This window comes from Bacillus rossius, chromosome 10 (assembly GCF_032445375.1).
Source record: "Bacillus rossius redtenbacheri isolate Brsri chromosome 10, Brsri_v3, whole genome shotgun sequence".
NCBI classification, from domain to species: domain Eukaryota; kingdom Metazoa; phylum Arthropoda; class Insecta; order Phasmatodea; family Bacillidae; genus Bacillus; species Bacillus rossius.
Window position 1 is genome coordinate 21,605,414 of NC_086337.1, and position 26,586 is coordinate 21,631,999.

At 34.4% G+C, this 26,586-nt stretch overlaps 2 protein-coding genes across 6 annotated transcripts; one reads left to right on the top strand and one right to left on the bottom strand.

Annotated features, from left to right (window-relative positions):
- Window positions 1-332: 332 nt before the first annotated feature.
- Window positions 333-18,891, top strand: LOC134535829 (beclin-1-like protein). Of its 2 annotated transcripts, none has more exons than XM_063375129.1 (8): window positions 333-688; window positions 6,582-6,742; window positions 7,929-8,080; window positions 8,415-8,472; window positions 10,232-10,419; window positions 11,186-11,459; window positions 14,996-15,210; window positions 17,367-18,891. In XM_063375129.1, exons 1-8 carry the CDS (start codon window positions 577-579, stop codon window positions 17,491-17,493), a joined length of 1,287 nt encoding a protein of 428 aa, XP_063231199.1. In that variant the 5' UTR covers window positions 333-576; the 3' UTR covers window positions 17,494-18,891. The 2 variants fall into 2 exon arrangements, with proteins under 2 accessions (XP_063231199.1, XP_063231200.1); XM_063375130.1 differs by having other exon boundaries at window positions 355-545.
- On the bottom strand, window positions 17,459-26,385 carry LOC134535830 (uridine diphosphate glucose pyrophosphatase NUDT14-like). 4 transcript variants are annotated; one of them, XM_063375132.1, is made up of 7 exons: window positions 26,132-26,385; window positions 24,936-24,979; window positions 24,752-24,816; window positions 23,099-23,282; window positions 22,482-22,546; window positions 21,037-21,175; window positions 17,459-17,576 (listed from the first exon to the last, which is right to left on the bottom strand). In XM_063375132.1, the coding sequence occupies exons 1-7, from the start codon at window positions 26,210-26,212 to the stop codon at window positions 17,459-17,461; spliced, it is 696 nt and encodes a 231-aa protein (XP_063231202.1). In that variant the 5' UTR covers window positions 26,213-26,385. The 4 variants fall into 4 exon arrangements, with proteins under 4 accessions (XP_063231202.1, XP_063231201.1, XP_063231203.1 ...); XM_063375131.1 differs by having other exon boundaries at window positions 23,099-23,306; XM_063375133.1 differs by lacking the exon at window positions 17,459-17,576 and having other exon boundaries at window positions 20,077-22,395; window positions 23,099-23,306; window positions 26,132-26,382.
- Window positions 26,386-26,586: the final 201 nt, after the last annotated feature.

A 26,586-nucleotide genomic window follows, 5' to 3' on the forward strand; every position in this document is an offset into this window, starting at 1 on the left:
TGTGATTACTAATTCTTCAGACTCCTGACGTCATGAATCATTTCACGAACGAATCAGAACGGGCGCGTGGCCGGTTCTCTCATCTCGTTCTCTCGTTCTCTCGTTCTCTCCGCGTTTTCGTTCTTCCGAATCTTTCAAGGTACCGGCTCTCAAAGAGCCGGTTCTTTACATTGCGAACGAATCGCAAGATTTCGTTCTCTCAAAGATTCGGTCTTTTTGAACGAATCGTTCGCGAACGACCCATCACTACTTCTAATATGTTAATCTTTGTCTGAACCATGGCTGCGGGCTTTGCACTGTAGGCCAATCATCCCCCACCCCCTGTACAACTCATAAGAAGATAGCAAAAAAAAAAAATGCAAAAAGTAGGAGCCTGGTCGTCTAATCAAACAGAAAGCTTTTGTGTACATTTTTTTATCAGCCGTTCGAAGGGATATTTGTTTGTAGTGTTCGGGATTTGTTATATAATATATACATTTTTAAACGAAATGCATATTATTATGAAAAACGTATTGTGTGGGGCATAAACAAAACTTAAAATGCGGGTAATATCATACGTGTCTAACTAATTATACAATGGTTGAACCAAAAACTAGTGTGAGTTTTGTTTGTCAGAGATGTCTTCAGCCTTTGAAACTTGACTCAAGTTTTGGAAATTTAGGAGAACATACTTTGGCAGAATTAGCCTGTAAGTCTTTGATACTGTATACTTGAATTATTTTATATTTCGTCTTTAAGTACAAAACGCGTTAAAAAGAGCAAGTAATATTACGGTCATTGTATTATCTAGCACTGTTAAGGCCCGTCCTACATTGGCACGGCAACGGAGACGGTTCACGTCAGCAGACGTATCTCCCGGATCATTTTACTATTGTTTCTCTAGTATCCACAATGCACAGAAACTTAACAAATGTCAGCCAATGAGATTGCATTTCAAGGTTACAAAATAATTTAATAAAAATAATATATGCTTTGTAACTATAGCAAGTGCAGAATTTACATAAATATTATAAAATAAATGACAAATGAAAAATTAGAACACACTATATTCTTGTACTTTAAACATTTTTTAAATGTATTTAGAAACTAAACAAACACGGCAACCAATGAAGCCTAAGTACTCTTGTGTATACGTACGTAAACGTAAGAGCTCAGCATTGCTGAGCTAATCCATACGGGTTCTGCGTGCTATTGTAGAAACACTGTTCCGTGAGATCATATCTGTTTTCGTGTTATTTTAGAATGGACCTAATGCTGCTTGATTATTCTGCAAAGGCAAATTTTTAAATTCTGACAGGATTTTATGAAACTTAACTGTGAAGATCGCTATTAAGATCAGGGATTCAAAATCATGTAATAATTATGTAACATAAATCCAAAAATGCTTCAAATTGTTAATATGATAAGTCTTAATACAAAAACTTAACTAAAGAATAGGTCATTTTCCTTATTGTGTATCCAGTTTATATCAAAAGTTTTATAATTTGTATTTTTAAATCAAATATATTTTGGTTATGTTATAGTTTCACATCACAAACACATTCAATCAATAATTTTATTTGAATATTTTACGTTAAAATAAAATTAGATATATTACATGTAAGGGTCATTCCATGCCAGATCATCCAGCCAAGACACACATTGTCCACCCTACCATTTCAGATTTGGATGAAATTTGGTACATGGTATCTTCAGACAAATATAAGAACCCGTAGGTATTTCTCATTTTTGGAATATTGGCTCTAGTTTAGAATTTAAAGCCCTCCAAAGTTTCCTTCTGTTTGGTGGAATTTTTTTAATCTGCAACCAAAGTCAATCGACACATCTTTCTTTAACTTACATTTGTAATAACATTTATTAATGTAGAATCGTGAAATTCACCATACTTATCCAGAATTTTACGTAGATTTACAATATCACTCGTAAAATGTAATTAAATGCCCAGAACTATGTGCAATTTATGTTAGAAGTGGAAGCAATGAATTACCAAAAACTGTAAATATCATTTCATTAATTGTATAACTTTTTTCTATTAATCTTTACAATCTTGGGCTTGGTACCATTAGAAAGAGCACCCGATCTAAAGAAATGTTTTGGTGGCTAGAATTTTTGTTAACTGTACATACATACAGTACATAAATTTATATAAATGAAATAAAATTACAGTATTACAGAAGTCAATGATACTGAACATATGAATATTCAGATTTTGATAATACAGAATTTGATTCATATATAATTAATAGAGAAAATAATAACTTTCATCTAATAGATGTAGATAAATAGAATAGTATTACCATCAAACACTTTTATCCTAATAATTGGCACATCTATAGATGTAACCCATTCATGAACATTACCATAAAGAGGAGTTAAAATTGATGTAACACCTGGACGATTAAATCAAGCAAGTATAATATTAAATCAAAATAGATTAATTTATGATCAATGGTCAGAAATCTGTGGAACAAATCATATATTTATACCTATTGTTTTTGAAAGTGTACCTACTAATAATTTTATTAAATGTCACATAATTACTTTAAGTTCTTTATCAATGTAATCTATGAAAAAAGTTGATTCCATTTTGACCATTTTGATGTAATTTTTCTCTAACTGATTGATGTCCATTTATAATGCACACTTCCAACCTGAATCTCTGGAACATCAACAGTGCAAAGAATGTTGCATAATGGCACGCAGCATAAATATTTCTGGCCCGGTAAAATATTGAGGCTCTCCGTTTTTTCAGTCAAAGAGTACTTTAATGAAAAATTCTCATCAGAACTAATTCACTTAGCTGCTATTTTAGTTTTAGATAGTGAGAGGAATTAGTGCAAGAATTTTGTTCCAGGCAGAGTTGTGAACTCTGAGAAACGCTTGTTAAGCCTTTCTTCCACTGCGCGTGATACGTTCATTGATGAGCTGAAATTTAATTTTAATAAAGTATTAATTGCAAAATTGAAACATCTGCTCAGTTGTCAAAATTTGATCTTTATACGGTCTTTGCAAGCTCACTATAGATACTGTCCTTTTAACACATCCTCCAACATTTTGCATGAAAGATCCAAGAAGCTTTTAAATAAAAATCTTCCAAGTGATAGCAGAGGTCCAAATTTTTCAAATTCTTGTACTGTGCTGCACTACTTTCTGTGATATACTCCACTTGATTAATGTTAAAGAATTCTTCATGAATTAGTAAGCTCGATCTTCTCTGAACCTTATTTAGAATGAGAACAGCATGGTTTAGGTAAGCTGAGATAAAGCACAGAGACATATTACATGTTTCTCCAACCTTTCTGAAGTACAGAATGACTAGATGTAATGTACAACCAGAATGCACCCAATGATATGACTGAATTTCATCTTGGATAACAAAAGAATAGTTTTCTGCAAAGACCATGAAAACTAGTAGGTATTTCATTTCCTGAATGTTTTCTTTCATCTGTTTCACATAGTTTGACTGCTGTTTAGAGACGAATGAGTGTGGATTAAAGCAGGTAGTTTCTTCAAAAGCAGATCAATAAACTCGCATAAAGGAAGAACAAACATTTGTAAATGGCTGCGATCAGTAGTTACCCATTGTCAAAACTGAATTTCATACCCATTGTCAAAACTGAATTTCATCTTCATCATGAAAGTCTTTAAAAATATTTCTTACATATTCTAATACTTTTTCAGAATTTGGACAGTACAACATATTCTTAACATGCAATCACGGTTTTCAGTATCACATACCAATTAATTGATAAGGTCGTTTAGCTTTGATTTTTATAAATTCATAGCACTTAAGAAGGATTGGATTCTTGTGTATTGAGCAAACACAGACCGAATGTGTACCTGGCTGACCAACTGTGACACACCATTTCGGACGCAGCTCACAGAATTTATAAAATCCTACTTTATCACAAGGAAATTTCTCTCTTTATGCTGTGTGTAGTTCCTTAAGATTGCAGAGTATTAGGCACTTCTGTTCATAAACATTTTTGTGTACACTAACCTTATCTTTGGCACTTGGCATAAGTCTGCCGTTTTAATCTGCTTGGTAAAAGTTAGTAACTTTTTAAACAACTTCAGCAGAAATTTATCGACCTTGCAAACCTCGCAATATGAAAGAATTCCTTTTTCTTTCATCAGCTGGCATGATTTTCTTCCCATGTACACATAAACATTGAATTTTGTGACCAGGAATTAGGTGCAACTGATAAAGTGTGTAACTACTCTCTAATGGACTAACTGACTGACTATAAAATATAAGTCACTTGCATTTCTCTTAATAACTGGCTCTTCAGGTAAGTCTTCATCAGTAGGTACTTCCTTCAGACTGCAATTCATCTTCTGGTAGCTTCAAAACTACTGCTACTTTTGATTTCACTTTAATTTTGACTTCAGCTATCTTTCTTTTACCATACATTAATTTTGAATGCTTTGAAAGTCCTTTTAGTTTTAAGGGTGCTTGATATTTCAAGAGTACTGATGCTTAAATTTGAATCTTTCTTTTCAAACGGTGTAGTGTCCCTAAGGTCTTCCTTTGTAGATATAAGCCTGTGGGGGTCTGGGCCTTCCTCTTTGTTAGAATCATTCAATGAATTTTGAAACTATTTTTCTTAAAATAACTTCGTCCTGCAGTTGGAACACAGCTTTTGTCCAGGAACTAACAAAACACCAGCTTTCCTTTTCACATCTTTGGCCATTTGATGAGAGGTATACGAGAGGTATGCAACTTTTTATAGACCTTTTGTGTTTCTTTGCTGTGTCACAACATTTTTTCAAAGCTTCCCAGTAATATTTAATGAGTGATGCATAGTGGTGTGAACATATACTTGAATTTGAATGAATGCAGTGTGAATCCATCTCGCCTCCAAAGCAAAATTGTTTTTTTTTTTTATCAGGAAGTTCAGCAGTTATAAGAATTATCTTCCTGTCTTAGACTCCCATACACTGGACAACCTGTGACTGACTAATATCTTCTAAAAGATCAACCTACAGTAAACATTTAGATGATGCAATATATTACATCATCTACATTTAAGCAAGAAGATGCAAACTGATTGAGTGACCAAACATTAATTGAACCATAACTTTCCTTCAAACATTTTTCTATTTTTTTTTTATTTTTTATATATATGCCTACAGTTTATTAAATGTGCATTTCAAACAAGGCTAAATTATTAATTAAAAAATTTTTGCAATAAAAATTTTACTACATATTTGCTTTTACATGTAAAAATTATTATTTTGTAAACTTAAAACTGATTTATAATCATTTTAACCACTTCTTTCACAAAGAACTTGCTTTAATAAAGAAGGAAGGTAAATATCCACAAATTTTATTTCACAATTTTGTATCAAATCTTGTGCTCTTTCTAATGGTACCAAGCCCGAGATTGTATAGATTAATAGAAAATAATTATAATACGATTACTGAACTGATGTTGACAATTTTTGGTAATTCATTGCTTCCATTTCTAACATAAATTGCACGTACTTCTGGGCATTTAATTACATTTTATGAGCGATATTTGAAATCTATGTAAAATTAAGTATGGTGAATTTCATGATTCTACATTAATAAATGTTATTACAAATGTAAGTTGAAGCAAGATGTGTCACTCGACTCTGGTTGCAGATTAAAAAAATTCCACCAAATAGAAGGAAACTTTGGAGGGCTTTAGATTACAAACTAGAGCCAATGTTCCAAAAAAGAAAAATACGGGTTCTTATATTTGTCTGAAGATACCATGTACCAAATTTCATCAAAATCTGACGTGGTGGGGTGGACACCCCTGGATGATCTGGTATGTAATTCCTCGGAACAATTTCTCCCGGGGACAATGTTCCTAATCGTGTATTCAGTTTTTATCAAAGCTTTATAATGTATATATTCAAAATAAGAAATATTAAAGTTTTCGTACAATTTCAATTTTCAAACACATTTAACTGCGTATGTACTTAATTTAATTTTTTTACGTTAAAATACAATTGGATGTGTTACACAGAACAATTGCCTTTAGGAACAATTTTCCTCAAAAGTTTTATGCAAATTTAAAAATTAAGTATGTTTTCATAATTATACAGCATTACTTATTAAACACATCCATTTACTTTCGTTATTGAATTTTTTTTTGTTAAAATACAATTGGATACGTACACATTATGGAACAAATTTTTTTTAGTAAAATAACATTTTAAAATTATTTTCTATACTTAAGTGGTATCTACTTCATTGAAGGTTTTGATAATTTTTTTTTAAATTTATTATTATTTGAGTGCCTGCCAACAATCATAGTCATTACTAGAGATAAATACATTAAGTATAAAGACAATCATTAGAATGAACATAGGCAAACATAAACATTGCAGACTTAAGTATGAAGAAACACACACAGGGGTAAATTCTTGGTTGGTAAATAGCTATGTTGGCAATTCCAGAATGTAGAAATCTGTTAAAAAAAATGGTTAATTTTTTTTTATAAACAAATGTACTTACTTTTCCAAAAATATGCTTTATTGAAAGATTTGTTTTGTGCCATAAAATTTTTTGGGGCAAAAAAAAAGGACGTTACTGTTCATTGTTTTAGTGCCGATTCACTCGACACCAGAGATTGATCTGGAGTCCCAGGCGGCCAGTCTGGACAACTTCGTGCCAGCGTTTCGCTTGACGGAGTCTGGGAATGGAGCCAACGGCTTCATGCTCGTGGGGGATGATGGGGAGCAGGAGTCGCTCAGTCACAGGATGAGGGTGCGGCATCACATATTTAGTGATTTCAGTCATTTTTTATTTTTTTAGTTTAGTGAATTAACAGTACTACATTTATGTGATTTTATCAAAATCCAAGTGATGAGTAGAGACTTTTTCCTCACAATTTACAAGAACTACCATTGTTGTTTTCAACTTATACAGTGAAACCGTTCGGATATTTACATTTTACTTTTTCAAAAATTAAAATGCTTATTCGCTTATCACCGCTTGGTTCACACCAATCCTGTCAGATTAATGATTTTTTTTTTCATTGCACCTTTCATTTAACAACCTTTTCCATGTGAATCATCTGTTCATTTCTATTCTGGTATCTAATGTCAAATATATTCCCGCTAGTACAACCAACAGCATCAGGCTCATATAAACTTTTGATAGAGTCCTTATTTCGTAATATGGTGTGAACAGTTGACATGCTTAAAACTAAAGTGTGACCATCGTAAGTGTGTCCTTCATGACATTTCTGCATGCTGTAATACTTATAGTTTTGTCTCAAATACTTAACTTGATGCATTATGCTCTCACTTGGAAGTCATAATTCCAATATGATTCCAAATGCAGGTGCTTGCGCACGTACAGTTACTGACAGACGAATGGGGAGACGTTGCTCTGTGTTTGTGCGAGCGAGTTCCCTGCCACTGGCTAGACTGAGTTCATCACAGCCCGGTCTGAGGCCGGGAGACAATGTTACAGCATGGCGGCATACGTAAAAACATTTGATCCTTCACACTCCATAGCGGCAGCTGAACTTGCCATAGCTGTTATGTGTACAACAGCCGATAGCGTAGTCAGACCTGCGTGCACATCTCTTCCCCCCTCGTGAGGCTAACTGCATGTCACTGTACATCTGTTGTTTACCAAGTTCAAGCAGACTTTGTGGCATCATACCCTGCTTTTATTTTTGCCTGAGCTGATTTCGTGTTAATTGAAATTTACAGACGTGCCATATTTAACATCACGCAATTTGAAGACGTGCTAAGTGAGGGATTGGTGTATTGAACCATTGGATGTGTGAAAATGCATGTTGGAAATATTGGGTATTTATGTCAAAGTAATTTTTATTTTTATATCACTGAAGAGCAGTGGCTGGTACTTCTTTGTTCTTTAATGCACCAAAGTTTGGATGTGTGATTATCAAAACTTTTTGAATTTTTTTTTGTTTTGTTAGGTTACTGCAAGTTTGTTTGACATTTTGTCAAACAACTCGGACATAGACCATCCCCTCTGTGATGAGTGCACAGACACACTTCTCTCACTTATGGACCAGCAACTCAAGTTGACCGAAGATGACCTGAATGATTACAGCATGTTTCTGAAAAGGTGCATATGTGATACATTTTATTGTTACTATATTATTAGTTTTATTACTCTAAAGTCTTGTTAGAATTTAACACAGAACACAGATTATTTCTAATAGTGTATTTGGCCACTTAATATTATACATAACGATAAATTTTTTCATGATTTATGTGACAGTTTACAAATTGTTTGAGTGCTTGAGTTTAATTTAATAAAATACATTTGGCTTATTCAGGTACACTTTGTGCCATTGTTCATAATAGTTATTAATTACATTGGCTATTTTTTATTTATTCTTATTTAGAGGAGAAAATGGCTTTAATTGTAAAACCAAAATGTTAAAATTTTTTTCTAGGTTAGAAGCAGAGGACAAAGATGAAAACTTAGACCTTTTAGAAAAAGAGCTTCAAGATGTAAGTGCTTAAATTATATAAAAAAAACTAAGTAATTTATGCATAGCATTGAAACAAAATTATTACCTAATGGAACTGAAGTTCATAACATTCAAATGAAAGAAAAATCAGTGTTTGAATAGGTATTTACAGAAAAAAGTTTTACCTAATCATAAAAAAATTTAATACAGAAATCAATTTATTTGCAATATTTACGCTTTTGATCACATTTAAAGATTAAGATTTTTGAGTTGGAAGAAAATTTCTTCTTTTTGTGAAACATGATTTTGGTGACTGAAAGTTTAAGTTAAGGATACCCAATACCGCATTGCTTATTTACCTGCACAACATGGGTCACATATTTTATGCCGATTTTTAGTTTAAAAATGTGTAGTGAGATTCTTATGTGAATTTATACTTTGGGTGTAAAAATAAAATTTATAATTGCGGTGTGTCTAGAGTATGTGTTAGTTTTTAATAAGAATGTTACGAGTAAGCATAAATTGAATAGTTAAAATATCTGAGCCATGCATGAGAAGCACTATGAATGGTGCCATTGTGCTGTGTCTGCCTGGCCGGTGCCAGTCACTCAACAGCAGCTGGCATTTGACTGGAGGAAGGGAACTCTGTAAATAAATCAGCGAGTTTGTGTGTGTGTGTGTTCTGTAAGTGCATGTGGCCATGTAACGGTTTTGACAGTTCTCCCTCCCCTCCTCCACACTTGTAAATGTCTGTGAACTGGCATTATCACCACGTGTCTATTTCAACAGGTTTTTAAGATGCAACCGTGACCCAACATAATTTTTTTTTTGCGTGATATTACTCAACTTTCAAGTGCAACATTTCATGACAAAACTACAGCCATCGTTGGTGCTTTGAAAGCTGCACTTCAAAGCCCGGCTTTTTATGTTCTTCAGCTCCCGCATGAATTTCTCGCTGACTGTAATGTGCGTGTTGGTTTTTATAAAAAAGATACTGACAAGAAAGGGTAGCTTTGCTACTTTTTGTTTTTTCTGTTCTGGAAGAGGACTGTTTTAAAATATACAATAGCTGGGAAGGGATACACGGCTGTCTTCTTGTTACTAAAAGGGGTCGTAAAGCAGTAGGGAGAGGTGGAGAAAAGTGGGCTGGCCTCCCTTTTTACAATAAGCTGAGACACGGAACAAATATTTCACTTGTAGTTTACTGTAGACAGATACATGGTGGGACTCATACTCGAGGGTGACCCTTACGGTGAAAAAAGTTGTATTTTTATGATCCAAATTATGGTTGAAACCCTTCGCAGGGGCGACTCTTCTGCAAGTATATACAGTATATGTTGCTTTTAAAATAATGTTATGATGTATAAATTGTTCACTGTAGTTAAATTTACAAAATTAATTTATGAAGCAAGGAAATAATTATTTGTCTGATTACCAGTCTTCCTATTAATGTATAAATTCCATTAGCGGTGTTGTATTTACACAACACAAGAAGTCCAGATTTGTTTGGGTAAGTGCTGACGCTCTGATAAGCTCAAGTGGATCCCTCAAGGTTGCAGCAGGTTTGTATGTAATGACAGTGGAAGCCATATTGCGAGAAATTTATGGTTGATCCTCAACTTGAAGGCTGGATTGCTGGTCTGCATGTTTGATAGTTGTCTTCTTGTTGAACTAATGTAACAGTAAGCAGGCACTGCTTTTGCTTTCAAAGTTCCTACTTCACTGCTGCATTATTTGAGCTAGTTAGATGACCACTTGTCATGCAGTGTTCATGGCAGTGGGTTTGGTGACGTCCCTAGCTGCAGTCCGAGGAAGCGCGCTTGATGCGGGAACTGGCGTCTCTGAAGGAGCAGGAAGTGGCGACGGAGAATGCCATCGCTGAGCAGGAGAGAGAGAAGGAAAGACTGGACAGCGAAGAGGAGCGCTACTGGCGGGAGTACACGCAGCACCGATGGGAGCTCACCTTGACAGAAGATGAGTCCAAGAGGTAAATAATTGTGTGAGAATGTATTGTTTGAAAAATAATAATGAACGAGAGTTTATAATTTTGTTTACTTTGGGGTCATTAGAGATGATGTGCGATGATATGAGAATTGAGCATTCATGTAGTGGATGAGTGAGAAACACAGGAGTATCCCAAGAAAATCCTTTGGCTCGCTGCAACATCTGAAACATTTCCCATTTACGAAAAATTCAAAATTGAACCCAGCCGGGAATCGAGACCTGATAGCATTAGTAATCCTGCTCCTCAGTCACTGTTGCCCCTTGTTGGATAAACAAATCTAATGTTGCAAGCAAACTACAGTAAAAAATCTTTAATCTGACATGTTTAGGACTGCGGCCACACCATATTAGTGATTTTGCTGGAATAGCTATCATCAGTGTAATATTACCAAATTAATACCAAAGGTAAATGTATGTACAGTAAAAGGGTATTTAAAATAAGATGTAATTAGTTATTATATAGAAAATAATACAGATATGAGCATTGGTCTTCAAAAATCAATACAGTAATGTTTCAGTGAAATGTGAAATATAACTGCTGCTAGAAAACTGGCAATGTTGTACTAAAATGTAAACTGACAAAGTCCACCCGAAAAAATCTGAATGAGAGTGACTTAATTGGTGCTGGATTACATAATGTGTCAAACTGTAGACTGTAGCAGAATGAAAGACCTTCTGATCCTTGCATATTATTCTATAATTTCACGTGCATTTAGACGTGCTAATGTTGAGCAAACGTCTTGCCTTAGCCTGGAGTGCCAGCTGCACTACGCTCAAGCCCAGCTGGACAAGCTGAAGAAAACCAATGTGTTCAACGCGACGTTCCACATCTGGCACAGCGGCCACTTCGGGACCATCAACAACTTCCGGCTGGGCCGCCTGCCCAGCGTGCCGGTGGACTGGAGCGAGATAAACGCGGCCTGGGGACAGACCACCCTTCTGCTCACTGCTCTGGCGCGCAAGATGAACCTGACCTTCGAGAGGTTCCGGCTGGTCCCGTACGGCAACCACTCCTACATCGAGGTGTGCATGTTAGGGGCGAGCAGCAGGGTTCTTTATGGCTCTGCCTGCCGTGTCGTCGTGTCTGCGTTATGAGCAGTCATGAGGAAAGCAGGTGGCAGGTAACCGATAGAGACCCACCCGCAGGCCAGGCTTTGGTTATTGAGCAAACTTAGCATCTAAGTAGTGCTGAGACATCACTATAAGGGTTAGTTGTCAACATCCAATGTACAGGAGAACCCCTTATTTACACTATTCAAGGGGGTGTCTGAAAATGTTGTAAAATGTGGGAAATTGTAAAATTGTGAGAATGTATGAAAAGTTCTTTTGTGCTCGGAGAACTGTGATATGTATTATAATACCTGAAGGTAGCAAACTCTGATATAAACATAATTATTCATTAAGAGTGTCTGAAGCATGTATAAATAGAATAATTAACATTAACGTCCCATATTTACATTATGTATAGAGTATAGGTAAGCATACATAGAGTATATGTACATACAGTAGAATCCCGTTAATCCGAACTAATTGGGACCGAACCCTGTTCGGATTAGTGAAAATTTGGATTAGGTGGAATTTTGTCATATAATGTCATATATTGTCTTTTTGAGGCGTATTTAGTGTCTTATATGTCAAATATGTATGAAAGATCAGACGAAAAATACACCTTTATTATTTAGCGTACATATTTAGTATCATATAATATTTTTAATTATAATTACATAGCCTAAACTGCAATTTCAAATATTTTAAGTTTAACAAATCCAACAGCCTACATTACGTGACAACATTAAGTCGAAATGAAGGGCGGTTCGTGAGTGTGTGTTAGCGGAAGGGCAGTGACCTTCAACCAGAGTAAATAAAGCCCCCATCCTCCTTCCCACATAGGTTTACACATTCCTCTCCTCTTCCGTTCCCAACTATGATGAGTCAGACAGTCAGTGTCTCACCTGCTACTGCGCACTTGCCCTGTGTTTAGTGAGCCCTTGTGAGCGGTGTGTAGTGTGGTTTTTTACATTCTGTGCTTGTCCCTGCTGTTGGTCATCATGACAAGCGAGCATAAACATAACTCGTGTACATTGAAAGAAAAACTTGAAGTGCTGAAAAAAAGACTTGACAAAGGTGAAAATGCCACTCTGTTATCGAAAGAATTGGGTGTCGGCAAAGCAACCATTTCCGATTGGAAAAAGAACAGATGTAAAATTGAGCAGATTTGTACTACCACAAACGTAGCAAAACGACAGTGTCTTCTTACGAAAAATTGGAAGAAGCACTTTTTTATGGTTTACCCAAGAAAGACAAAAAAGGAATCCCCATCACTGGCCCTCTGAATCCAAGAAAAAGCGCTTTAATTGAACTAGTTCATGGATGGAGACGCATCATTTACGGCTAGTTGCGGTTTCTTAGACAGATGGAAGAAACAACATGGAAAAAGGCAGCTTACAATAACTGGGGAGAAACTGTCAGCGAATAACGAAGCAGCTATTGAATACCTCGAGCAGTTCAAAGATATCATTTCTTCCTACTCGCCACAGTAAGTTTATAACGCGGATGAGACGGTACTTAAATTAAAGCATTGCCTACCGAAAGTCTTGCATCACAAGAGGAAAAATCTGCACCAGGGTTTAAAATGGTTAAACAACGCCTAACTGTTAGCCTGCTGCAACGCTTCCGCCACAAATAAGCTTCCACTGATGGTTATCGGCAAATCGGCAAAACCACGCTGTTTTAAAAACATGAACATGAACACTCTCCCTGTATTTTACAGAAACCAAAAGAAAGCTTGGATGGATCGTGTCTTGTTCCAAGACTGGTTTGAAAAACAGTTTGTGCCAAAAATAAAGGCTTTTAACAAAGTAAATGGATTGCCTCCTAGTGCTTTGTTACTCATAGACAATGCTCCGTCACATCCTGAAGAAATGCAACTTGTTTGCGGTGATATCAAAGCCATTTTTCTCCCACCAAATGTCACTTCAATTTTGCAGCCAATGGACCAAGGAGTTTTGAAGGCTTTGAAACAGAATTACAGAAAAATGCTTCTTCGTAGCCTGCTTGAAGAGAATGAAGAACTGAGAATCTTGCATAAACTGAAGAAAATCACCATCAAAGATGTCATTTATTGGGTAGCAGAAGCTTGGGAGGAAACACAAAATGAATCTTTACAGAAATCATGGAAAAATCTCTGGCCTGATTTAGAGTTTGTCAAAATGGTCTTCCCCCCGGCAAATGAAAAGTTTGAACTTCAACTAGTGAAAAAAAATTATACCAGGTTGCGAAAATGCAGAAGAGTGCGTTGAAAAGTGGACGGCCATTGAAGACTGTGGCCACGAGGAATATACAGATGAAGATAACGTAGCAGCTGTGCAGGGAACGTCAACTGATCTCGATGCAGACGACAGTGAGGAGGAAGGGGACGCGCCGACCGATGTTGTTTCTCACACTGCCGCAGCCAGTGCCCTTGATCTGGCTTTGTGCTACGTCGAGCAATATTCTGATGCAACCTCAACAGATGTTATGTTTATGCGGCATTGGCGAAACATTTCATCTTCAAGCCGATTTAGTGCATTGCGTCAAAGGAAGATCACTGACTTTGCCTCTTAGATAATGGTTTGCTTTTTTTTTTCTTTTTTTTTGTTTTGTGTCAATCCTGTACAGAACATGAAATCTACATATAATATGTAAGTAAATTCAAAAATTTTCAATACGTACATATGTATTTAAGTACTATGTAGCCTACATAATCCTATTTTTTTCTCTTTTCAGTTAGACAGTGAAATAGATAAATTATAAGTTTCTTATGTACATATTAATAAACGTAAAACATTACTTAAAAAAAACATGTTTTTCTTTACTTTTCCTAGTTCTTAAATGTTATAAAAATAATTTTTTTTTTGTCCCAGCCCTGTTTGGATTAGGCGGATTTTCGGATTAGCGGGGTTCGAATTAGCGGGACTCTACTGTACTTTCATACTTGCATTGAAACCTGGAAAAGTTATGGAAATTCCAAAGTGATAGTAATTTGAGGGATAAAGGTCATTCTCTGGTATGCCATCACCCAGATTTTGAATACATTTTGTTTTCATATGGTGTTTCAGTGCATAGGCATACACTGTAAAATGGCGTGTGCATGGTTCTGTTTGAACTAATGCAGCTATAGGGATGGTGGAGGCTGGAATGCCTTTATTATTTTCAGAAAATTGCAAAATAGGTTAATTATTATAAAACATTCGTCAGGGAAATTTGTAATTTGGGTCATGGACAGTTACGGAAAAGTCAGGGAAATGTTTTTACAGATTTGTGGGACACCCTGATAACCCTTACTTTAACATTTTAGCTCTTTACATTGTGTCTCATAGGATTCAGCATGTATTTTGGTACAAAAATCAATTGCATTTGTTTGGAACTTACAGTTTTAAGATAATTTCCAGTTTATGGGTTTGTTAGGTACGGAATAACCTGCCAGCAAGAAGTGAAATTGACTGTAAGCTTTTGTACTTGGAGTTTAAGTGTTTATTTGGGATGAACTTGTAGGTGTGAACTGTTTCCTGTGAGCGCAGGTCCTCGCGGAACACAGGGCTCTGCCCTTGTACGGGTCGGGTGGCTTCCGCTACCTGTGGGACACCAAGTTTGATTCTGCCATGGTCGCGTTCCTCGACTGCCTCCAGCAGTTCAAGGAGGAAGTCGAGAAAGGAGACTCCGGCTTCAGTCTTCCGTACAGGATGGAGCGTGGCAAAATTGAAGATGTGTCCACCGGGAACTCTTATTCAATAAAGTTAGTATGTAACTGTAGTTTCGTTTATTCACGCATCACAAATTGATTTTGAACGTGGAAGTTTACTCATTGTTTTGACAGTTAGTTGAGAAGGGTTTTGAGTACAAGTTTTTTTTTGTTTAATTTGAAAATAGACTGAAGTGTTTCATTATTATCTTAATGTATCCTTTTTGCAATTGGATGCAGTTATGCATTCATGAACCTTGTAACATAGCATAATTCTTGCCCCCTGCTACCAATAACACTTTGACTGAGAATGTTTTATGTTGATGAGGTTTTCGTAATGTTTCATAATTCATACTTATGTTTCTTATATTATGTATAGGCAGTTAAGTAATCTTGTTTGTGCTTAAATATTAATTATTATTAATGTGGGTTAGGTTTGATATAAATCTGAAGATAGTGTGTTTTATTATTATTTTTTCACTATATGTAGTTTGTTTGATCATTTAAAATTAACAAGTTCAATAATTACGTTTGTCAAATTTTAAAGCATATTCTGGGCAATAAGACAGGTTTAAAAAGAATGGAAGACACGGACGCAACACTTTGTCGCCAGTAAGTTCTTTTCACGCCTCAGATTAGTGGGGAAACCCAGCACGTGGGCACACGGCTGCGCCGCAATGAACTAGAACTTTCGCTGGGCGCTGCCTCATCAGCCAATCAAAAGCTATCTTTGAGATGGTGTGATGTGTCTTTCCAGACTTTCAGAGAAAAATGTTTTTCCATTATTTCTCTTATATGGTCATTTTTCCTATTCTGTCGTGTGATTGGTCAGATGGCAAATGGAGTTGCCTCCCCTTTGTTTAAGCCTTTGTAAAGGAAGACAACATGTTGTCCAACTAGTTGTTGCTCAATTGTCACTGCGTGCGGCAGCGTTATCTGCAGTTCACAAAAATGAAGTAAAGTTACGATTAGCTAACTTCACGTCTGCTGGTTGGGGCCAGGCCAAAACATAAATTTTTTTTTAAAATTTAAAATTTTGTACTTTAACTTGAAATTTGACCATAGACGTTGGCATCGGCCCAGGGTGACCATTATCGCCTTCCCGGGATATTTTATGCCTATTATTGATACCTTTGTTCAACATTAAACAAAGGGACTTTCATGTTTTTAATCAAGCAACGCGCTACAATGAATTTGTGAAACGCTGTCTGGACCTGTTATGTAAGTTGTGATCTATAATTTTCTTTGAAAAATAATAATAAACAAGATTGCCTTAAAAAAACTCATTTATTTTAAATACAACTAAATACAAATGTTCATCCTAAGGGTTAATCTCCAATGTTGGCAGTAAAACGAACTTAAAAACAAAAATTTAAAATCGTATATCAACAAACTTTTCAAGTGATTTAAAGTATCTTGTTACTATTCACAGTTGCTTAGCTGGGCCAACCTGGAATGTAACAATTTACTATTAAAACAGTTTGTCTTGGTCTACAGCAATCTTCACAAAGCCTTTTGCATAAAATTTTATGCTTACATCACAACCACATAGTTTGGGATCATTATGTTCCATTATTGTTTGCTTGGTCAAAGTAATTGATGAGTATTAATCAATTTTCTTTAGCTAGGATCCCAAATAATAGCAGCGGGTCCTGATTGGGATTGCATAACTGCTACTAGCTATGCATGAAACTAGGTTAAAATTACATGTTATACGCATGTAAGTTGAGTTAAACTTCGTTTATCCGGACTAACTGGGACCAAAGGCAATCTGGACAATCGAAAACTGGATAATCCAGGTAATATGGGTAATAAGCAAAATAAAATTTTTAAATAAGCAGACTTATTGTTCATTATGGTAAACTATGTTTTGTTACAAAATTCCATACTATACATTCCCTATATTGTTTACAAGTCATTCAAAAAATATAAAAATAACTTTTCGCATCATTTCTGAGCAAAGAATTTATCCATTTTTCTGTTTCAAATGTGTATAGTGTTTGAAATAAAGCAAGATCAGGTACATTATCATTTTGGTTTCTCACATATCTACATCTTTTCATAAATAAAATGTCTACGAATCTGATCCGGATTATACTGTGATCCTGATCAAAGAGGGCCGGATAAATGAGGTTTTACTGTATGGTAATTGCAGTTTCTAAACAGGCAAGTTTTTATCCGGGCATGTACAAACATGGGAATACTTTTAGGATTCAATTGAACTCTGAAGAGCAGTGGACCAAAGCACTCAAGTTTGTGCTGACAAATCTGAAGTGGGGACTTGCCTGGGTGAGCTCTCAGTTCACCAAAGATGAAGCAGAGGTGCCACCACGTTAACACAAGTCTCCAGCTTCACACTGTTCACGTGCAGTCCTCCGGTGAAGATGCCGGTCGCATGCCACTGCTTGTGGTTGGTCGGACTTGAACATATTTACCGCATCATCAAACCTCTGTTTACGAGTGTCAACAATCAAATGAGAACTTTTTGCTTTAAATTAAATAAAAACAGAAAATCTGAATAGTCAGGTATACCTTTTCTCTGTGTTCAGAGTATTTAATTGGTACTACGCGTTTACTTTGATACAGGTAACAGTCTGTTGTGTTAAATTTAATATAAAATTTCAGCTATGTATAGCGAAATTTTTAATTGCTATTGCTTGTGAACGCTGACAGATGGGTAAGATCAGTATGTACAGTGGAATTAAACAAAAATTATGATGATAATTTTATTGTTTATTAAGCAGCATTCTTTTACAGTAAAATATCAATTTTAATGTATTTTTACCCATTATTAAGTTTTTAATGAAACAGATAATAAAGTTTGTGGGTATTTTTGAAAGAATTGTTAAGAATTTATTGATATATATATATTTAGTTTTTTTTTTCTTTTCAGTGACTAGATTCTGTATTATTATGTTTTTTAAATGTTAATTTTGAACAAAAGTTTCATATTATTTTTTAATGTTGTAAGTAAAATGATGATTTGTTAAATGCATAGTGTGCTTGAATTATTCAGAAATGTTTTATTCAACTGAGTATTATTATACACCACATAGGAAATTGCAAGAAAGAAAAAAACAAATTACTACTTACTTAAGGGCCCTTTTCCACTTTCCTTTAGGATGCAATAAATATTAGCAGCCAGTCAGTTAGTACATCTCACCTTCAATTCAATGGCTGCTTGTTGTGATGACAACATGAAACTTGATTTTATGAGCTGCAGATTTAAACCACGTGTTGTTGAATAACTTAAGTACTAAATAGCTATCCCATTGCCTTGTAAAGCCTCATCAACAATTAGCATTGCCTTCTGATAACACCATCATACAGAAGTATGTGTATACTAGAGCTGTGCCAATAGGATAGGATTGTGGGCAAGTACTCAGTTTTTGTATTTATATTACTGCAGTTTGAAAAAAGAAATCCTATTCAGTTATAAAGGTAATTTTTTTATTTTAATTATATTTGTTTACTTAAAACTAATGTGTTTTTTTCCCCTGAATCAGTTCGGAATCAGTGAATCGGCTAAAGTTGAATTGGCATATCGGCGTATCTGCACAAATTTGTGAATTGTACAGCTCTAGTGTATACAGTTCCAGTCTTTGAAATTGAGCACTTTGTGATATGTGATATGTTTTGTGGGAAAAGAGCTGAGTTTTAGCCAATTGTATACTGTTTATAATTGTAAGAAAACTAAGTACTCTGCCACAATAAAACTCTGAAGCGATAATGAAATTTAAGCTTGTTAATTAAATACTTATAGGTTAATTACCTATGCATTGTTTGATTAAGGTAAAAGTTAGATACATTAAGTTGGACTTCTTAAAATAGATTTGATACATCAAGTACAATTATAAATATAATTTTACTATAGGAAATATTTATTATTTGCTCATAGTGTTAAATTGATTGTATTTTAATTATTTGATGTTGCTGAATATTTATAGTTGTTCCTAGATGTTGAGATTAAAGTTACTAAAGCAGGGTTGCCACACTCATGGCAATATGAAATTCCAGTTTTTTTTTTACTTCAAGATTTATAAAACTAGTCTAATGAATAAGTATTTCTTTGGAACATAATTTGGTACATGGTGTTGCAAACATGAAAACATAAACTAATAGAACAAAATTTAACAGAAGCCAAACACAATTGTAAAACATTTCACTTCAATTACACTTTTAACTGTCTCAAGTCTACAGCTGTTGCTCTGTAAATCCCATGCTACAAAAATTGCACGAAGTGATCTTCATTGACCTAATTGTACAGCTCTGTACAAGAGGCTGCTCCCTGATTTCCATACCAGCCACGGTAGTATTTGAAGTAAACTCAGCACTTATATTCACCAAGTATCGTTCAAGAGTCAGGCGTGCTGTGACGAGACTAGAGCAGCTGTACATTCTATGGTGAGACGTGTGGAGCTTTGGAACCTGGTCAGTGGGAATAACTAGGGGCAAGATTACACTGTGAATTGCGATAACCGAAATAACACTGAAGAGCGCCATATAACTGAAATTCAAGTTGATACACCACAAAGCACCAAAAAGCAACTGATTTCAATAAATCAATTAGATTTTAGTAAAAAATTAAATTGAAAACATTTAATCTTTTTAATATTGTTTTAAATTAAATGAATTTAATTTATTTAGCACAAAGTTTGTACTAAAATGTATAAACTAAATATTTTGGAAAAAAATGTTACTTTTTTTTTATTGTAACAAATTTTTACAATTTGATTTTGGTATAAATGACTTTGTTTTGGTGAAATAAGTGTCATGAAACATTTAAGTGTCATATTTGTTGAATAAAATACTATCTTTATAAATAAACAGAATTCGTAATAAAATAAACAAAAGAACACTAAAATCTATTTTAAAAATAAAATTGGTTTAAAAATAAAACCATTAAAAATTTGTCTCTAGCAGTTACATATTACTCATTATTATCTACCTTTAAGAGTGGAAGTTGTGTATATATTATGATATTGTGTAGTATTATTTTTTTATGTATGTTAATTGTTTATACAGTAAACTGAGCTTAATAAGTTTTTAAGTGTTTTTTTTTTTTTAAAGACCAAAATGTTATAATGGAAGACTTGTGTTGGAAAGAGAGATAACTCACAAACATTCAACATTTATATTATATTCTGTTTTCTAGCGGGGTACAGTTCACGTTTGTATGGACAAAATTATGGTAAATTGCTGTAAAACCGAAAGAACACCAAAAACTCAAAAAGCACACAAATACAACATATAATAATGAAATGCAATTTAAATCATGAACTTAATCAGTATTTTCAACCAAAACTTAACTCTAATAAGTATGTAGTATTTTATATATTAAATTGAATGAAAATAATTTATTTAGGATAAAGATTGTACAAAATTTTATGCAAAAAAAAAGGTAAAAGTTTACTTCTTTTTAATTTTGCAACTCATTTTTACATTACGATGTTAATGTTAGTATACTTTTCAAACCCATAAAATACTACAAATTAATTTTATTTGTTCAGAATAGTTAGACATGCTTATTAAAAATCACTATATTACATAAGTATATCATGTGTCAATCAAAATGACACTATTTGGAGAAATTAGTATTATAGAACATTTGTCATATATTCAGTAATAGTAATATGCAATTTTTTAATAAAAATATATCATAGAAAATAAAACCAATGACACCAAAATATCCTCTCTTAAAAATTAATTTTGGTATGCTATTTAAAACTATATTGACGTTCAGTAATTCAGGAAACCCACTAATACAGCGGTTTTGGGCATGCCGGATTAAAGACCTTTCACTGGATTCACTTTTACTTCCCTCTCCTTTTTCTCTAGAAATCAACTTCGTGGCTGTGATAAGAGTTACAGAACACTCACATTTTGGAAACTTTCAGTTGCGAATGATTTTTAACAGACACGCTGGTGCCGCTCGGACACCTAGTGATCCAGTCAGCGTGCAACGTGCATGTTACTGCTGCCGGCTGTGCGCTTGGTCCCGGCGATGTCACGCCCAGGGCTTGGACAAGTGGGAAATATAGCCAGTGAGTGTGGACCAGCCATGATTAGGGACAAGGTTATAGCCAAAATAACACTGAAAATACACCCTATAACCCCGGAATGCTAGTTAATGCACCATAAAGCACCAAAATGCAACAAAAAATCATGGAATTATCAGCATATTTAATCAAAACTCAACTCAGATTATAAAAATTTATTTTTTTAATACCATATTAAATTCAATGAATGTAAACTAATATGTTCCATCATGTAACTGCTGGTAAAAAATAACTGATTAGCGATTACTCTCGTGAGCGACTGGAGATGACAATAATAATTACACTAAGCTTCAAATGTTGGCTTTAAGGTCTGTGTTACATACCATGTTTTAGATTTTCTCAACAGATATTTTCTAAATGTTAATTAATAAAGATAAAAAGCCATGCAAGTGTTTATTATTAGGATCAATTGCTTGACTTTCTGCAGCTCAAAGATTAGGTTCAGAAAATATCTGTTGAGAAAAATTATGAGCCAAAAACAAATAAAAGAGAGTTATTAGAGTAAATTTGCAGGAGAATCCCTTAATTAATAGTAATAATCAAAACAAACAGCATTGAACCATGAGACTGAGCCTTAACAATTGTTCAAACTAGATTCGTGGTTTGTTGAGTAGAAAAAAAAAAGTGTTTGCCAGTTGCTGCTAGTATTTAACAAAATACATATATAATGCTGAGGTGTGATCCCATCTTAAACTCTAATTAATTTAATTATTTATAGAGCCGTGTCGAGTGGGCTATATCAGTGGCCTCGCCAAGCAAACCTCTGCCTATCCACTGGTCTCAAGATGTGCAATTCAAGTTGCCCTTAGCAGTGAGAGGTGATGTCAGTAGACATAGAATGTTTTGAATAAAGAAGTTTTTGTTGAAAAATTAATCAGGTTTATTTAGCAGTTGTAAGACAACATGTATTAACCAGTTTTCGTCACTAGAAATACGTATGCATATTGTATCTTGCAATTGTACACATTTTAACTGCGTAACAATGTGCATGATGATTACTTTGCTGCTCCTTTTCTTCGAGATGACATCTATCATTTTTGTTTGTTCTGGAAAAACCACATCAGACTAAACAACAGAATGGCAGGGCTACGGACCTCACTGCTATGAAGGTATTTTTTAGCCTCTTCAACACTCAGTTCCACCACTTCAATCGTTCTGTGCTCTTTGGTGGGTTCTGTACCTAAAAGTTGGGGGGCATCGTTATGTTACAAACAGCATTACATACCTACGCTAAATATTACAAATGGGGAAAATTACAGTACTTACTTCTCATTGCATCAGTAACTTCTGCATAGAATATTGCTTGTTTGCTTCCAGTGAGAGCAGTATTCCTGAAATAAGCTTAAAATTAGTAATGTAATACCATACAACACAAACATGTACGTAACATTTTTTTTTCTTCAAATGATTTTGTGTACTCAGATTAATATTTTGATCCACTTTGCACTTTGTGTTAATATGATAGCAAAGATGTTTTCCTAAGGAAAGATTGGACTGATCTGAAAATTATGTTGACATGCAAGACATACCTATATATTTAAGATAAATAAGTTGTAAGGTATATAAGATTTTATATATTTTGAATGCATTTGTGCTTACCTCTAACGTTTCAATCAACATAAGCCCAAAAAGCAGTAACACTGGTCATTTTTCTTTCGTTTGTGTTATAAATATTGCTATTTATAAAAAGAAACACAATTTTTAAGAATAAAAAATAGCTTATGCCTGTAGCTTTACAACTGTGAAAGGAGTTTTGGAATTGGTCTAGTGGTTTGCTAGTTTATTTCTTACAAACACACTCATGCTCTCTTCATAATGAGTGTAGTTAACTGTGACCACAGCCAAAAATTCATCCAGTCACTACTAGAGTGGCTCTGCATTACCTGAGGGAAATTATATGCTTGAAGTTAGAGGCAGGGACGACATAGCCACATTCTTCCAGCACTTCCAACCGAGCGATTTCTTCTGGCGGAAGCTCTTGATCCAAAATTCCCGCACACAGCTCTAACGTGAATCCATGTTCACTGGGATATTTTATTGTTTCAATCTCAGCATTATCTTCGTGGGCTGGAAGGTTGGCGTAGTATACAGCTTGAAACAATAACCATAGCCAACCTCAAGTGAAAATCATTTTAACAATGGCGTTGCATGGGTATTAATTATTTTTCTTATAGTATGTAGGCCTTCAGTATTTGACTATTGTTAAAGATAGTGAAACATCATTTAAATGGAGTTAAAGGAACTGAAGTTTCTTTTTGCAGGATGCGTCAGAATTCGACAGACAAACTTTGGCTGTAGCTTGCTTGATCACGGAAAAGTAAGTTGAAAACATAATGCAACTTGGTCTAAAAGTGTTTCCCAAGGCTGGTAGATCTATACACCTTATAAGTTGGAGCTGATAAACTCTTTTATTGTAAACTAGCCGTGTGCCCGATGAGAAAGTATTTTTTCCTAATTTTTAATGAATTACCAAAAACACTGATACACCTGACTTATATATTTATAAACAGAAGCCTAAACACCAATTTTCATATTACTATGTTCAAAAATGACAAACTTTCATCTTTAACCCCATTAGGGGATGAATTTTCAAAAATACTTCCTTAGCGCTCACCTACATTACATAAGGAACTCCTATGCAATGTGTCATGCTTGTAGACCCACCGGTTAAAGATGTGCCGGTGTTATAGTTTTATTAAGTAGAATATAGAAGAAGTATTTGATGAAACACTAAGCAACTGGATGATATTTAATCAAACACAGGTCTACAACCACAGAAAAACTTGTTGCTGTAATAAAATGATTTCTTTGAAATGATTATTGGTAACAAGATGTCCGAAAAATTTATGTTAAATAAAGGTTGTTTGTAACCCCCCAGTTAGTTAAATGAAATCATTTTACTTCAGCAACAAGTCTTGCGAGGATAGATTTTTTTTAAACATTATCCAGATGCTCTGTATTTTGAATTAAATACTTTTTCTATTATTTGAAATAAAAAAAAAATTGTTCAGCTCCAACTTTAAAGGTGTATAACTACCTTGGGAACAACTAAGACCATAGGTAAGTCATTTCCAAATTTATTTTGAGATAATCCTGCAGTCGAAGTCTGTCTGTCGAATTCTGACTCATCCCGTAGTAAAAATAAATAAATAAAAATTAAATAAGGCTCAAACACCATGTTATAATTAAATTTCTTAGTTGTACTCTATATACAGGCTTATGTCTTGATTGCTACTGAAATATGTACAATATTTTATAAGCATATAACTTATCTGTGTTTTTATATAAGAAAATTATTTAATATATATATTTTTTTAACTTTACTGATGTAGCAGTGTCATTATGTTAATAGAAACTGTAAAATTTCTGTCACCAATAAAAGGAGCGAGAAAAAAAAATTATTTATCAAGTTTAAAAAAATGTTGCATTACAAACAATGGACCAAATTGTCAAAAATTTTGCCATATAGCTATTTTACCTGTAACAAGATATAATTTTTAAAGGTTTTAAATATGTTGTTCAAAGGTTTCACTCACCTGGCCTGAACTGTTTAACAAAAACGAACACATTTCTTGAAGTATTGAAAAGAAGAACTGCCACACTGCAAACAATAATTTTATTTCACACTGAAAGCCTATTAAAAATATTCTTATGTTCTCCATTAATTAAAATCTAAAATAAATGTGCCTTAAAATTTATTTTGCAACGTAAAACAGTCACCTGTTATGAACCTTGAGCAAATGCTGTTCCTTGTCGACACCGTTCTGTAATGAAGAAGATAATACAGTTTATTCTTCCCATGCAACACTAGCCATATTTCTCAGCAATGCAAAATTCCATTTAAACACATCTAAGTACATGGTGCACTTTATGGAAGAGGAGAGACAGGTGGTGTCTATGTACATACATAAATACGTTTGTGCTTTGCTGCTGGTACGAGACACACATGCCAGTGTTTCCTTGCAAAAAATAAGCAATTAAAACTTTACTTTCAATTGCACAGTTAAAATAAAACAAAGATGCTTAACAAAAACTTTACCAGGTTAACTTAACCAGAGAAAAAGTTTACCTGGTGACATAACCCAGAGTAGAAAGCCACATTGCTGTCTGGATTGGGTTGACTCAATCTTTTTCTCTATCACTTCAGGGTTAACGGGTTGTTGAGGTGAGTTGAGAAAAGCAGACGACTATTTAAAAATTTTTGAGAAACACTAACAAGGTACTTATCATGCATTTAAATGTTTTCAATACTATTTTTATCAAAAATAAGAGCAAAACAAATTCTACATTCTAGGTACAGAATGAAGATTGAATGCTGGAAGAAATACAACCTCTATCATCACTGTAATTCCTATGTATTATGTTATATATATGTTCACATCATGTAACTTGTTCAATGTCTTCATACAATTATACCCACACAAAAATAATTTACTGTCTGCACTAAAAAACTAACAAACAAGCATTCATATGTTTTCCAACTCCAAAGGCTGAGAAAAGCATACCATCACTTCATAGCCAGCATCAGGATGGGTAAGAATCAAGTCACGTAAGCATGGGTTGGGGCTGGGAATACCCTAAGAAATCACCCCCTTGTGCAGGCAGACTGATCCAAATCATGACCTCAAAGCAAACTAGGCAATCTTCCATGTGAACCTGGTTTGAGTCATAATGAATAGCACATGTAATGTTACAAATTGTCATTGTAGCTCTACATGTTAATTTATAACTGAAGATGGCTGTCAAGCGACTGTCAGAATGTGCTAAGGTAGGAGTGAGATAAGGGAAGTCGTATTAATTAGCTTGGTTCAATTAGTGTTATAAAATAAACCCACCTTAAAACACCACCTACAAAAAATACGTACGCCTACACCTGCTTAATGAGGCATTCTTGGAGAAATAGAATTACTCCTCACCTGAGAGTATTTAATTTTAATTGGCTTCAAATACGAAGACTTCGTCAGAGGCGAAACAGTTATATCAGTAATATTATTCATGTCCTCTCGTGTTTGAAAAACTTTCACGACAAAAAGTGAACGTGCCAGTCAAACATTGCTTAATTGTGTCTGGGTCGGATTTGAAAAACATGTATTGTCATGCTTTTAAAGCCAACATGACATAACCATACATTATATAAGTCACGAAGTGTTTATTTAGGTAAACCAATGTCACTAACATAACAAGTACTGTGTTTTTGACAGGGATACTCTGAAGTCTAAATGTTCTAAACATACAAATAAAATATTTAATCTACGTTTTTATATTTTCATCATACTTTAAAAATTAATCTGCTACATGTTCGCTTTTCTGACGTAGTTTTCCGCTATATAAGTATAAAGTATACATATCGCATTGTAAATAAGCGTTTAAT